The sequence below is a fragment of the Carettochelys insculpta genome, chromosome 1, assembly GCF_033958435.1.
Source record: "Carettochelys insculpta isolate YL-2023 chromosome 1, ASM3395843v1, whole genome shotgun sequence".
Taxonomy (NCBI): Eukaryota; Metazoa; Chordata; order Testudines; family Carettochelyidae; genus Carettochelys; species Carettochelys insculpta.
In genome coordinates, this window is record NC_134137.1 from 131,595,200 (window position 1) to 131,608,983 (window position 13,784).

General features: G+C 38.7%; 1 protein-coding gene across 2 annotated transcripts in view; it reads right to left on the bottom strand.

Moving 5' to 3' along the window:
- GABRB3 (gamma-aminobutyric acid type A receptor subunit beta3) overlaps window positions 1–13,784 on the bottom strand; it is a 318,628-nt gene that overhangs the window by 38,197 nt on the left and 266,647 nt on the right. For both annotated transcript variants that reach the window (XM_074983286.1, XM_074983287.1), the window contains 2 exons: window positions 5,930–6,150; window positions 698–780 (listed from right to left, as the gene is read on the bottom strand). In XM_074983286.1, coding sequence (XP_074839387.1) covers window positions 698–780; window positions 5,930–6,150 — 304 coding nt within the window. The remainder of the gene's footprint in view (window positions 1–697; window positions 781–5,929; window positions 6,151–13,784) is intronic.

Below are 13,784 nucleotides of genomic sequence, written 5' to 3' on the forward strand. Positions count from 1 at the left end.
CCTACTGAATTCAATGGCTCAACTCCCACTATGGCACTGGGACTGTGATTAAGCCAAGTGTAATTTACACAAAGAATGTTTAGTGACTGTACTGAGAGCTTCATGTGCTGTATTTCATGTATGTAGATGTTCCCTTCACTCACCATTGTGCAGTATAAATTGAACAATGGCTCTTGAAGCACAATCCTAAAATAACAGAATATTCCAATTATAGAAAACAATCTGTAAGAGTGAATCTGCTTGTGTGCACAGTGACACTCAACATCACAAGTGGACATGAGAGCCAAGGAGGTCTCACGTGAAGGCCATTCATGCATAATAAATTAAATTGAAAGAAAATTGTATGCCAGTGTTTGCTCTACTCAAAGTCAAGCTGATTAAAATATGGGCCTTTTTTTCATGTTGTAGATAAACAGCCAGCTATTATCTCTACCTAATCAGTCTGCAGAGGTGAACTGTTTTATTCTTTCTACTTCCCACCACCAGTTTTTATGAATACAATATACCAGCCTGAAACGAACAATGCCATCACATTTTAAACATTGCATAAAATTAAAAACAACAACACTCCAAAGGGTGGTCATGTTAAGGAATTCACATGTTTGTTAGGCAGCAGAATGACTGTTCTATGGCTGCATTTGGGAACACTGTCCACACACTTGAACTGGAGTTTGTTTGTATCTGTATATATACATACAGCTCTCTATTTCCAGGGTACAGTTCTGTTCATCTAATGGGTATCTTCTTAGGTCCATCATACAAGCTGCAGTCGTTGTAATTCTGGAAGACAGACAAATGGAATTACAGGAGCCATTGATTATAGATCAGATTCTTCATCTCTTACTCTGAGTAGAATTTTCTCAAGTGAATAGTTCCATTTGTTTCAGTAGCATTACTCAGTCAGAGCAGCCCTTGAGTAATCCCATTGAGGCTCAGTGTGTAAATGTTATTCAAACATTTGTTATGATTATAGAACCTGGCTTTAAACTGGAAAGTTTTTAAAGTTTGCTACACGTCACGATGACTTATTTTACTGTGCTACATTTGTGTTCAGTTCTTCATCATCATCATCATCATCATCATCATCTTTTTTAAGTAACATACAACATGACTTCGCTGTGGTTATGATTTATCAAAACTTATATAAAGAAACAAAAAGCATGGCAGCCAAGGGATGGATATATTCAAAATAGGGATGCTTATTTAAATATGATAGTACAACATGTACATTGTTTCCCAAAGTAGTATATTTTACAATCAATGTACAATAATATTAAAATGACAGTCAAATGATTTTATACATCACAATTGAAATAAACCATGCATGCATTCATAACAAGTCACATGCAGGCTTAGAACCGGAACTTAATTTTTAAGAAATAATGTATTAATACAGACAATTAGGCCCTAATTAATCAATTAACTTGAACATGTGTTTAAGTTCAAGTAAACGCATAAGTGTTTTGCCGAAGTGAGGTCTTAGCCTTTAGTAAAGGAACATCATCAATTTAATATTGCTTTCACGTGAGGTTCATGTTTAAACTAACTTCTATGTTTGACTAGGTCCATGTTCTAAAAGCAGATTGACTGTTTTCTGATGTTAATAGACACAGAATTGACAAATGGTTGATTGGTACACAAAAAACTGAATTTGAATTTTTCTTTTGCTGTCAAACATCATTTAACGAACAAACAAGACTCTTGCCATTACTATCGACCCTGGGACACTCTTTTTGTGTAAGTTTTCCTAAGTGCTGTTCAGTAGAGGGATTCCTTCAGATGACTCTCTTTACATGTTCCTCCAGCTGCCTGATGGTATGCCTGCCCTGAGAGGGGCACAGGTTTAACACATGTCCCTGTGTGCTGGAATAGTTTAAAAGCGATCTTCCACAGCTGCTCTGTAGCTTAGAAGGATTTATCTCAATTGGACATCTGCCCAGTACTCCCCTGGCTCCTCGGGCAAGGTGCTAGACTCAGGATTATTAATTATGGAAGCAAATGTCTCTGCAGAACGATTGTTAGCAACTCCAATTTAACACATAAAACTAGCACCAACTAATGCACTCGGGTGGAAAAAATTACTTAACATTTTATCTGTGATCACTGCGGGAACATTCTAAATTACACAATTATAACAATTATAAGCTTTAAAAAGTCACTCTTATGAAATCAAATTATTTTACATATAATTCAATATTGATATTTCCAATTCAAAATGATAAGAGAAAGCAGTAATATGTAATTTTGATTATTATGCTGTTATCCCATTATATTTTAAATGGAAAATATCTACTACATTGAACAATGGGTGACTTAATTTCAGATGCTCCATGACATCTGCATGGATTAAATTCATGCAGAGGTAGTGTCAGGGTTTCACAAACACTAGTGTCTTTATTGGTAAATGCCAAGCAGAAAGGAAAAGGGACATTTATAAAGGATAAATCTGGAATATTTACTAAAAATGATGCAGCTTGCAAATTTGTATTTGCCTTCAACACATTACATTGACATGCCTTTTAAAATGATCTCAACATCTATGTATTGAAAAAAAGATAAGCAGATGTCACATTTACTCAAACATACAATATCACTTGTTGCAGTAATGTTTCATTTGTGTACAGTCTTTGTGACCTTTCAACAACTTCATTTTCCTTGCACACATCCTTACAGAAACTTTGTTCTCTCAGGCTAGTTTATGTGCACAAGAAAGAGAGGGAATTTAAAAAAAACAAAAACAAAATGAGATGCTGTCTGGCTCAGCAGGATGACAGGATTCCCAGAATCCCTTTAGCAGAGCAAGGTGGAGAAGCAATTATATGAGCTAGACAAAAATCAGAATTTCACACAAACGCACATACACACACTATGCATGCATGCAATACAGGAAGGAAAGGCTAATAATTTTCAGAAATTCACTACGTTTTTTTATCTTCTGGCTCGCCTCCCTGAACTGCAATGTTATTACAATAGTTATTTATATTTATATTCTTGTGTTGCTTAAGGTTCTTATTCTGTACTTAGTACTTTACAAAGAAATAAAAAACAGCACCTTCCCCAGTGAGCCTACTGGCTAAGTAACTCCCAGTGTCTAATTGTGATGTCCTTCCTTCCTGCTTATAAGAATCACGTTAATCTGACTAAAGAACAGAATAGAAGCAAAGTTCCATATGTGATCAATCATAACTAACCGATACAGCATAGGTATTCAAATGTTGAGTATTAAATACTAAAAATAAGCCACAGATTAAAAAGACTTGCAAAACAATTCTCTCATTTGCTTTAGATGTTTATAACATGCTCCATCACCATATTGTCTGAGGGCAAACAAATTTGCATCTGCTAATCATTCAACAGGCAGGATGTTGTATATGCTGTTACATTTTGTTTGAAGAATTGCTAAAGAAAAGTTGCTGCATAGAAATGTGCACTTTACATTTTGTGCTGCTGACACTGACATCTGTAGACAATTTGAAGGGAGTTTAACAGCCATGGATTAGCTTTTGAAATCCAGTCTGAACCGTGGAACTAGTAATGCCATTGTTCTGCATGGATAGTGGTTGTTAGGGCAGAGGAGAAGCCTTTTTGGCTACTGTTGCCATTTGACTGTACAGATGCAGGAGTGCCTAGATGGAACACGAGTCTGCAAACCACCTTTGCAATGAAATGCTAGATTCCTTTGATGAAGGATGTTAAGTCTTTGACAAGTACTTCAGAACGTTTTCCCCTTTCTTTTTGCTAGGATTTAATTTCAGGATCTTCTCTCCTGCAGGCACAACAAAAACTGGGCAAAAGTGACGTATATGAAGGAAGATGTAAGCTGTAAGCTGACACTGAAGTCCATATTTCTCTCAGTGAGTAAATTCAAACATGAATACATTCAAGGAACATGTAATCTAACCTGTTCATGGGCATTCACTCTCCATGGAAGAGCAGGTTAAATTAACCAAAGAAATGATTTTGGGCCAATTAATGCTGAGCTTTAATTTTTATAACTAAAATTTGCTAATATCCACATATTTTATGTTGTTTGTGAGACTGATTTTTGAGGAAAAAATTCACGTCTATGTTTTCTGGGTATTTAAATTCAAAAAAGGGAAGACTTCAAAAGCAAGATTTCAGTTTGTTGCATAACTTTTCAGCATTTGCAACCAGGATACGTAGCATGCAAAAGCAAAACTCACCTTTCACTGAATGTTATTTATAGCGCAGTAATCACATGCTGAATATGCACGTATCCAGCTTCACTGGACTTTCATGAAGTGTGGGGCTGATTTTACTTTATATAAGCATTCTTGCCCTTCCCTACTCCCTGCAGAATAGGAGCTTCGGAAGCAAGGAGTTTATGCCAAAGTCAAATAAAATTTTATCTCCTGATAAAACCAGAAGCTGTTGTAAATATTAACATGGTTGTGGTGGAAATATACCACATCCTTATTCATTCCCAATTAGGAGCGAGGTCCATCCTTCAATAATTTCACTTGAACTTTCCTGGGCTGATGTCACTAAATCCCTTTTTTACTGTTCCGACAATGTACAGGGACTTAAAATAGATATAGAGCAGGCAGGACTGTTGATAGCAATTCTGGTCTCGGGGACAGAATAATCAATGGACTGCCTGCACTCCTTCCTTGGCTGGAGCCACAAGCCCCACTTCCTTTCACTGTCCAGAGAAACCCCAATCACTCTCCTTCAACCAGAGGACCTCCTTTTCTCGTCACAGCCCTGTTCCCCAACTGACTGGAAGAGCCCCGCCCCACAACCTGCCTAGAACCCCCCAGCCTTGCCACAACCCATCCCTGATGTGCACAGTGGAGCTTGCTGTCAGCTGTAGCTGCGTCTCCCCAACCTTTTTAAGACCCGACCCAGAAGTATTTACTGCTCAGCAACTTCCATGAAACGGCACAGAATATATCAGAAGCATCTTTGAAGAGACACTTTTCCCCAGAGCAGACTGGGCCATAGGGTGGCCAGGTTTCTCAACCGGGAGGCCGGATGCTTTTGCAGTGAATGGCAGCTGCATCCTGATGGGAAAGCTCACAACCCTATGGAGAGAGGGAAGGCAGGGCCACAGTGGGTTCAGCAGAATTTCTCTGGGTTGAGGGGCTGAGACTGGCCCAGGACTTCTCTGTCTGGGATGGGGATTTGGGGCTTCTTTGGGCAAGGAGGGCCTGAAGCCAGCCCAAGACTCCTCTAACTGGGGTGGGCTGAGTGCTAGGGGCTTCTGGGTAGGTGGAAGGGGGCAGAATGGGTCTCATGATTCTCGTCAGGGGAGGGAGGATGTGGGAGGAAGGAATGGATCCAGGGTTAGCCTTCCCCAAGAAAGGCTCCTCCGTGTGGTCCGCCTGCACAGTTTAAGAGGGGCCAGTGAGTTCCTGTCTGCCACTACTGGGGCAGTGGCCCTTTTAAATTGGCTGGGTCCCTGGGCTGTGGCCTCTTTTGGCTTCCTGCCTCCATCAGCAGGCCTGAAAGCAGGGTCCTTTCAAGCCCCTTTACAATTCCAGGGTAAACATAAAATCTAGAAGTTAAAAACATTAATGTTTTACTGTTGCAGACTTCACTTTTCCTGAGTTCATTCTTCTACTAACAAATAGTTGTACATCAAAAGATGATCTCAGCACCCAAATTAAACCTCACTGACCCCATTCTTTGAATTAAATATTTAGGTTTGCAGTTAGTGGTTGCCTTTCAACTTTTTGCAGTTAAAGAGGTTTCCAGTTACAGTGACACCCTATAAAAAGGTAAAAGCTGGCTGAAGACACTGGTGGCAAAATAAAGAAACACTGAGTATGTCATTTATTTTCTACATGAATCTTTCAGGGTTAACGTGAAGGTTACATAATATGGTGCATTGTGTAATCTTGCACCAGGAAACAAATATCAACAATACAAAACAATGGCCATGAAATCTTCATCACAAAGTACAGACCTGAGGCCATACAGCACTGTTCCATCTGGATGGAGGCGAATCATTCGATTTTTTACTGTAACTCCATGCACAAATGACTTCTTGTCATTTAAGAAGTAAGTGTCTGGCACCCACAGTTGATCTGCCACTCGATTATCAAGTGTAAGATTGAGAGGTATCCCAGCATAGGCTAGCCTCTTATCTCTCCAGTATTGCTGAAAATACATGGTTAAGGTATAATCCTGGTGGGGAAATGGTGAAGAAAAGAAAACATATAGTCAATGTTTGATAAGAAAGTCAATAATGCATTAGCGAGAAAACAAATTTTTATGTATTTGATGACACCTTGTATAAAAAATGCATTCTTACTGACAATCATTTAACACCCTCATTGTTCCTTGTTCTAAATTTCTAGCTACATTTTGAGTTACATTTACCATGCAGAACAGCAGATTAAACCATGAAAGCTTTAAATAACATTAAAGAACTCAGAAATGGTTTTAAGTAAGTTTAAATGTGTATTTCAAAACCACCATGAAATTCAACTCGTTTTGATGTCTTGCTCTCTCTCTCTTTTTTTCTCATACAAATTACCTCCATAAATTGTGTGATAGTTTCATAATAAGAGTGTGGTGAAGGATGTTTTGTGAGGCGTGTAACTAATTAATAAGTAAATATTGCTATAGTTCCCATTTTACAGTTGTGAAACAGACACAGATAGGAAAAAATTGCCAGTCTAGAGGGATCAGTAAACTGTTGTCATTACTGTAGAATCTTGGTTTTCAACCTGTGGTACACAGACCTCTAGGGAGTCCGCAACTCTACTGCACAATTTTTAGGTGTCTGCAAATGAAAAAGGGTTGAAATCCAGTGATCTAGTATATTATACAAAAACCATAAAACTTCATATTGATATTTCATAGACTAGCAAAATAATTGGAGTAAAAATGAATTTCATACTAAGAATCTCCTGGTCATACAAAAGGAAAACAAATCTTCAAATTGTCATCTTTTCCATTGATTTTAAAATTTGATGACATGTCCTTTTTAGGATCCTTTACCCTCAAAACTCCTTGCATGGAAACCAAATTAGTTATTTAAGGTGAAACCAAAAATTTGTGTTGAGATCTTATAATATTGTTTCTATATCTACAATAGAAACACAAACATTGCCTATTAAAACATTGCTTTGCAATAATACGCAAGTTCTTTAAACAGCAAAATATCCAGGTAGCATGGAGCAGTTAGTGTAATTTCCAAACAAAAATATAAACAGTGAACTGCAGGTGTGTGAGCCACCAGCCATCTATATATGCTTTAGCAAGCTGTTGATACAAAACCTCTCAGGCTTGCTTCTCTCAGGGTGGCTGGGAATTTTCATCAATTCATCTTATGTAAATCTGTTAGGGCTGGTGGCGGCCTGTATGTCCATTCTTGGGAAAGGGTTTCATGCTGAGAAATCCTAGTTTCAGGCATCAGTCCTATGCAGTATTCCAATTAGACTTAAACATTTCTCCTCAGAATCAAACAAAACCATTAATCTGCTTCAACTTTGAGTCCTTCGGATTTTTATTGACTGAATCATTCTTTTTAATGAAGCAAGAAATCTTGCTTTAAGAAACTAATTTTAATTTCTTGGCAAATACAGAATTATAATCAATAAGTAAATTGTTCTCTTTTTAGAAACTAAGAGCTTTTAAAACAAAGAAACCAAACGGTAGTAGGAAAGAGGCCCTTGTGTAACTGAGAGTGCAATTCATGCTTTTAAACCCAAATCTGACATGACTGTTCAGAATAAACTGATACTTTTTTTGGTTGAAAAGCTTTTCTTAGTGGGGACTAATCACCATCACTCATCAAGGGAAATAGTGCATGCTGTTCTCATGGCACATGCATGGCTTCTATTAGTGAATCAGGAGAACCTCCTGGTGTTCTGATGTTGATGAATAAGAACAATTACATTCTCTATCAGTTGTGGCTTAATTAAATCTTGTTTCTATTAATAATAAAGTTAGCACAGCATTTACTTTGCCTCAGATGTCCAATGTCAGAAGACACTGAGTGGACACATAGTATTTTAAAATGCACACCTAAAACAGAGGGAACCAAACTGTGGCTCTGGGCCACATCTGGCCCTTAAGACCCTTCAGTCTGGCCCCGAGCTCACAAGCACAGCCGGTCAGTTCACCCTGCAGTTTAGAAGAGCTCCTGAATTGCTTCACGGAGACATGATGCATGTAACATGTTGTGTCATCTACACTGTATCCCTTTCCAGTTTAGCCTCAGTTTTTGTCACCTTTTGGCTGGACTATTATTTTTATAGTCCATGAAGCTGTCAGCCTCAGAAAATGCCAGCTAGTACAGTAAGAAGCAGCCTGCATTCTCTGCACTAGCACTGGATTCCATAAGCACATCAAACCATGATGTTGACTTCCCGACTTCAAAGGGCTCAGCAATTACCTTCAAGACATTCAATGGGTTCCGCCACCCTGCCTTTAAAGGACTGCCCAAAGCTCCAAGGTGAGAACTGCAGCTGGTAGCTCCCATCCTTAGGCACAGTAGAACTGTTCACTGAAAGGGTAAAACTTGGCTGCGGAGGAGGCAGACAAGCCCAAGACTGCAGGAATTCACTCCACAGGGATTACATGCATCAGCAAACCTTACCACCTTTTTGTTTCAGTGCAAGGTACACTGCTTTGTCCTTGCTTTTGCTCATATAAACACATACTATGGGAAGACTTAATACACTTTAAAAATAAAAGTTTTTATTGAGGAGAAGGGAGAACAAAAGAAGCAGAAATGACAGATGACGATCCCATTACCTCTAGAAGTTATTCTGCTACTTCAGTGAAAAGGACCATGCAAAAATGTGAATAGAATAGACTGGAACAGAATAGAATAGGTCAATGCTCTTTGTATGTGTTGTTCGTTATCTCCAACACAGGTGAATAAGTGAATATAATACTGTCTTACAAAATACAGTATATCCTTATATATGCTACAGGTGCCTAAGGTAATTAAATAAGTATTCCCCAAATGGTGCATCTATGTATAGGCTGAACACATCTGTAGAAATTACAACTATATTATTTATTGTGATTTTCATTTTCAGCTATTTGAAACCTACTATAGTTACAAATCTACTAATGTATCATAATACTAAGTATAAATAGAAAACTGATTTCCTATTAAAGAATAGGTATTTTTGTCTTCACCTTCAGTGCTCCATAAAATGAGAAACAAATAAAAAATAAATATATAATGATATCCCTGTCAAAAATAATATTAACAATATGTATCATAGAAGTAACACCATGAAAGTTGCAATTACATTTTACAGTTCATTTTAGTGTACTATACATGGAGGATGTTATGAAACTGGCCTTTAATTGTAGAAAATGGTATATTTTTTTCAAATTATTGTTAAAAGAGTATTACAGTTTGTAATCACGATAGAGTATAATATTACTATGCCTATTAATATTTTGAAATGATTTATTAAAATGTTTGTTATGACAACCCCGAGGTTTGATTTATACCTTCTTGAAATACAAAAGCTTGTCTTTGAGTTATACTTTAATGTGCATACACATCAATTGCTTTTTTTGACCTGCAGGGAAATGGAATTACCCCTGACTGCTGGGAACAGTTTATTTTTGATGGACCCACATAACATTCATAGGATAGAGTAACATAGGATAATCCATGTAGTAGTCTCCCCATACCTCCGATATGGCTATTGTAGAGTAAAGGGCCTATTTTTAAAGCATTTATCAGTGACTGAATGACATGATTCCCATTAAAGCTAGTGGGAGCTAAATTCTTGCATTCTGTACTTTGAAAACATGATTCTGACTTTTCATATCCTACTAGGCACACTGGAGGGATTCAAGACGTTTATAAGCGTATTTCAGCATTTGCTGTAATAAGGTTTCAGTTAAATAGATACTAGTCAGCTCTGAAAAACTCAGCATTCACCCACAGTATCCTTGTGCATAATTATGTGATTACCACAGTCTGCCCCTGCTCCCAATACATAGGAGATACTGTAATGACCTTTCACATAGTTATTTTTGTTATTTAACAGTGAGAAGAGAGAAAAAGAAAAATAGGGTTCCAACATGAAGGAACTTATATCTTAAGCAGGAAAAGACAATACTGTATTCAGGGACAATCACAGCATTCTGCTAACTTAAATCTATTTTGGTTTTGGTCTCATGACAGTGTAAGCTTCTTGAGAAAGGTACCTGGTCTACTCCATTTTCTGTGCAGTACTGAACAGTTCTCAAATAATATGCGTAATTATTTCTTAATATAAACATTGTAAGAATGAAAATTCACACCATTTAGTACTTTGAGCATGAGGTAGCCCTCAGAGGTCATGCCATAGCACGTGGCTTTCCCTAAAGACAGAATGCCTTCAGAGTAACAGATGGTATGAACATTTTGTGAGCATGCCTTCTGCTCTGAGAATACATACGCTCAATGCATAGTTCAAATGTACTCTGGGGTTTGGCTTTAGGGTATTTTTAACAACAATACCAATATAACACGAACCTCACAGTTAGCTTTCTCCCGAAGTTTGGCTGTTCATGTCAGTTCCCAGCTGGAGCCACTCTCTCTTACAGACCTTGGTTTCCTTTTCCTCCTAAAGAGTCCCTTTCCATCCCATACGACAATATCCTGGTGGAGTTAAAAACCCACTTCTACCTCAATGAATCATAAGAAGTTTTCCAGCAATGTTAGGCTTGTTGGCCATGTCCTTACGAAGAGAGTACCAACTTAATGTACAATGAATCTATAGGATGCTTAACAGCAAAATAAAGACGGGATGGAAACGTACATATTCATTGTAGTAAGAGTACTGTCCTTCCTGGTTAAAATACTGCTCTGTTACCAAGATATACAATCCTAAGCAATCTTGATTAATGTCAAAGAGTAAAAATTTCAAAGTACCTAAATCCCACTGAAAGCTAATAAAAGTTAAGTTCTTCAGTCACTTCAGGCACTTCTGAAAATTTAATCTTATAATGTCTGCTGCCTCAGTAAGGTATGGAAAGGTCTGTGCACACACTCACAGGCATTTCTATCATCTCCACACTTTTGTGCTGAGCAAGCTTCTAGCCCTCAAATGTTGAACTCTGGCCTTGCTCAAGGCACTGTCCCTAAACACTGGTAATGCAAACATTGTCCTCTGTCTAGCACATTACAGATAAACTGAATTGCACAAGTCCTGTGAACATCAAACACTGAAGCACTGTGTGATTAAGGCATTTGGAACACCAGATACCTTAAAAATGCTGATTCTAAATGCTCTCAAGAAAGCATCTTATTTTTGGAACTTTGTTACAAGATTTACTTTTTTTCCTTTTCATCTTCTTTTGATTAGAGCTGTGTGAATAACTGTATGAATAACTGATATTTTGGTTCACTGGCCATACCGAAAACATTGAAGACATTTTTTTCATATATATAGTACACACACACACACACACACACACACACACACACACTTTTTCAGTGAGCAAAACCATTGGGAAAAATTGTTTGAGGTCAAACAAAACATTTAATTTATTTATTTCATGGTTTTAACGTGTTATTCTTAAATAATGGAGGCAAATCACATATCAAAATAAAGTTTTCATCATAGTAAAATATCAACAAATTTCCTTTTGAAAATATTGAAACTAAACATCAAAATCTTTTTTCAGAGTTTTTTCAGGGAACCCTCCCCCCACTTGCCCAATCCAAACCAATTTGTTGAATATGACATGAACGCCTGGAATAGTTCGGTTGACCTGAATCTACATTTTTCATAGAAAAAAGTGTCAGTCTCCTTCTGCTGCATGTGGAGGGAGGATATAAATATGCAGCATCTGATAAATAACTTGACGCAGAGACAGAGAATGTTTCCAACACATTTCATATTGAGAAAGTTTCTTTTCTACTTGCAGTGCATGTGTGAAGAGAGGTTTGTCATGGCCATTATGGTCATGTCTACACTAGCCAAAAACCTTGAAATGGCCATGAAAATGGCCATTTCGAAGTTTACTAATGAAGTGCTGAAATACATATTCAGCGCTTTGTTAGCATGCGCGCAGCCGCAGCACTTCCAAATTGATGCGGCTCACAGCCGCGTGGCTCGTCCCAACGGGGCTCCTTTTTGAAAGGATCCCAGCTACTTCTAAGTCCCCTTATTCCCATCTGCTCATAGGAATAAGGGGACTTCAAAGTAGGCAGGGTCCTTTTGAAAAGGAGCCCCGTCGGGATGAGCTGCATGGTGGCGAGCCACATTAATTTTGAAGTGCCGTGGCTGCCCGCATGCTAATGAAGCGCTGAATATATATTTCAGCGCTTCATTAGTAAACTTTGACATGGCCGTTTGCATGGCCATGTCGAAGTTTTTGGCTCGTGTAGACACGGCCTATATGTTTAAGGCACACAATTGAAATGTTGGTTATAATCTTGTAGACCATGGTAGCTTATGTTCACCAATACTCTATGGTAACAATCAAAGCTGCCCTTATCCCTATGGCTGTCTACGCTAGATGGTTTTGTCAACAAATCTGGCATTTTGTCAACAAAACCTGGGGACTGTCCAAATTCCCAAGGTATTCTGTCAACAGTAAATCAACAGAATGCAGCACTTTTGTCTACAGTCTTACCCACTGCCCATGAGGCAGAACACCTTTGTCAACAGAGATCGGTCAACAGAAAGCCAGTTTGGACATTCCAGAGGCCTTCTGTCGACAGTCAGGGCTTCCAGGACACCAGGCAGCCCTGTCTGCTGGGCTTCTGGTTGGCTGTTTTGTTGAGAGACCAGCTGGGCAGTTTGGCCACTCTCTGTGGACAGAGTGGATTGCTCTTTTGATCCTCTTGGCAACTTGGCTGCAATTTGTTGACATAAGTTTTGTTGGTGGACATCTTCAAACAAAATCTTCCGTTGACAAATCGCTGTAATCTAGACATAGCCTAATATGCTTTTACAGTCAAGTATGGGAGAGGGAGGCTGCAGTTTTACCTTGGCTCCCTCACCTCAGGATTTGCTCACAGCTAGTGGTGAATGTCTTCATTTGTCCTCACTGTATGGTTTTGTGAACATGCTCTGCCTCCGGCTGCTGTCCTACTGTTTGCCAACAGGCTGAGCAACCAAAAGTGCCTTCTCCAAAGTGTCTGTCACATACTCGGGTGCATGTTCTGAAAGGGGTTGCCATATCAACCACTGTTAGGCACTCTGCATGCACAGCAAGGATGGTTGACATAGCAACCTGGCAAAGATGCTTGCCATTCTGCATGTGAAGGAGAGAAGGTGGCTGTAGAAATAGAAAAGAAGCCTTATTTGAATTGCAAAAGAGGAAATGCCTGGGCATTCGCCACTACTCCTTCACTGTGGTATGCTGGTGTCTTGAGAGAAGGTGGTTACACAAATGTGTTGGCACTCCTGCAGCTGGATGTAGTCTTTTCTACTTAGCTCTTTCTCTGTTCAGAGTAATGTCACGGCAGTGTATACCCAGCCTCAGTGTCTCCTACTCAAAGTCAGAAGAATCTCTGGCATGAGAGCTGGTACTTGCAGTATATTTTGGCAGACATATAGTTACCGACAAAGAACCTCTGCAAATGTTTCAACATCAAAGTGTCAGCCGTATAAGAGAGTCATCCCTGGATTATTGTAGTCACATGGGTCCCAGGACATTAGAGAAACAACATGGGACAGGTAATATTTTTTATTGGGCTACCTTCTGGTGGTGAGAAAGACAACCTTTCTAGCCACATAGAGCTCTTCTTCTAGTCTGGGAAAACTACTGCACGTGTCACAGCTAGATACAAGATACAAGATCAAATTTAGAATCAGTAAGTAGCACATGTTCTAAAGAAC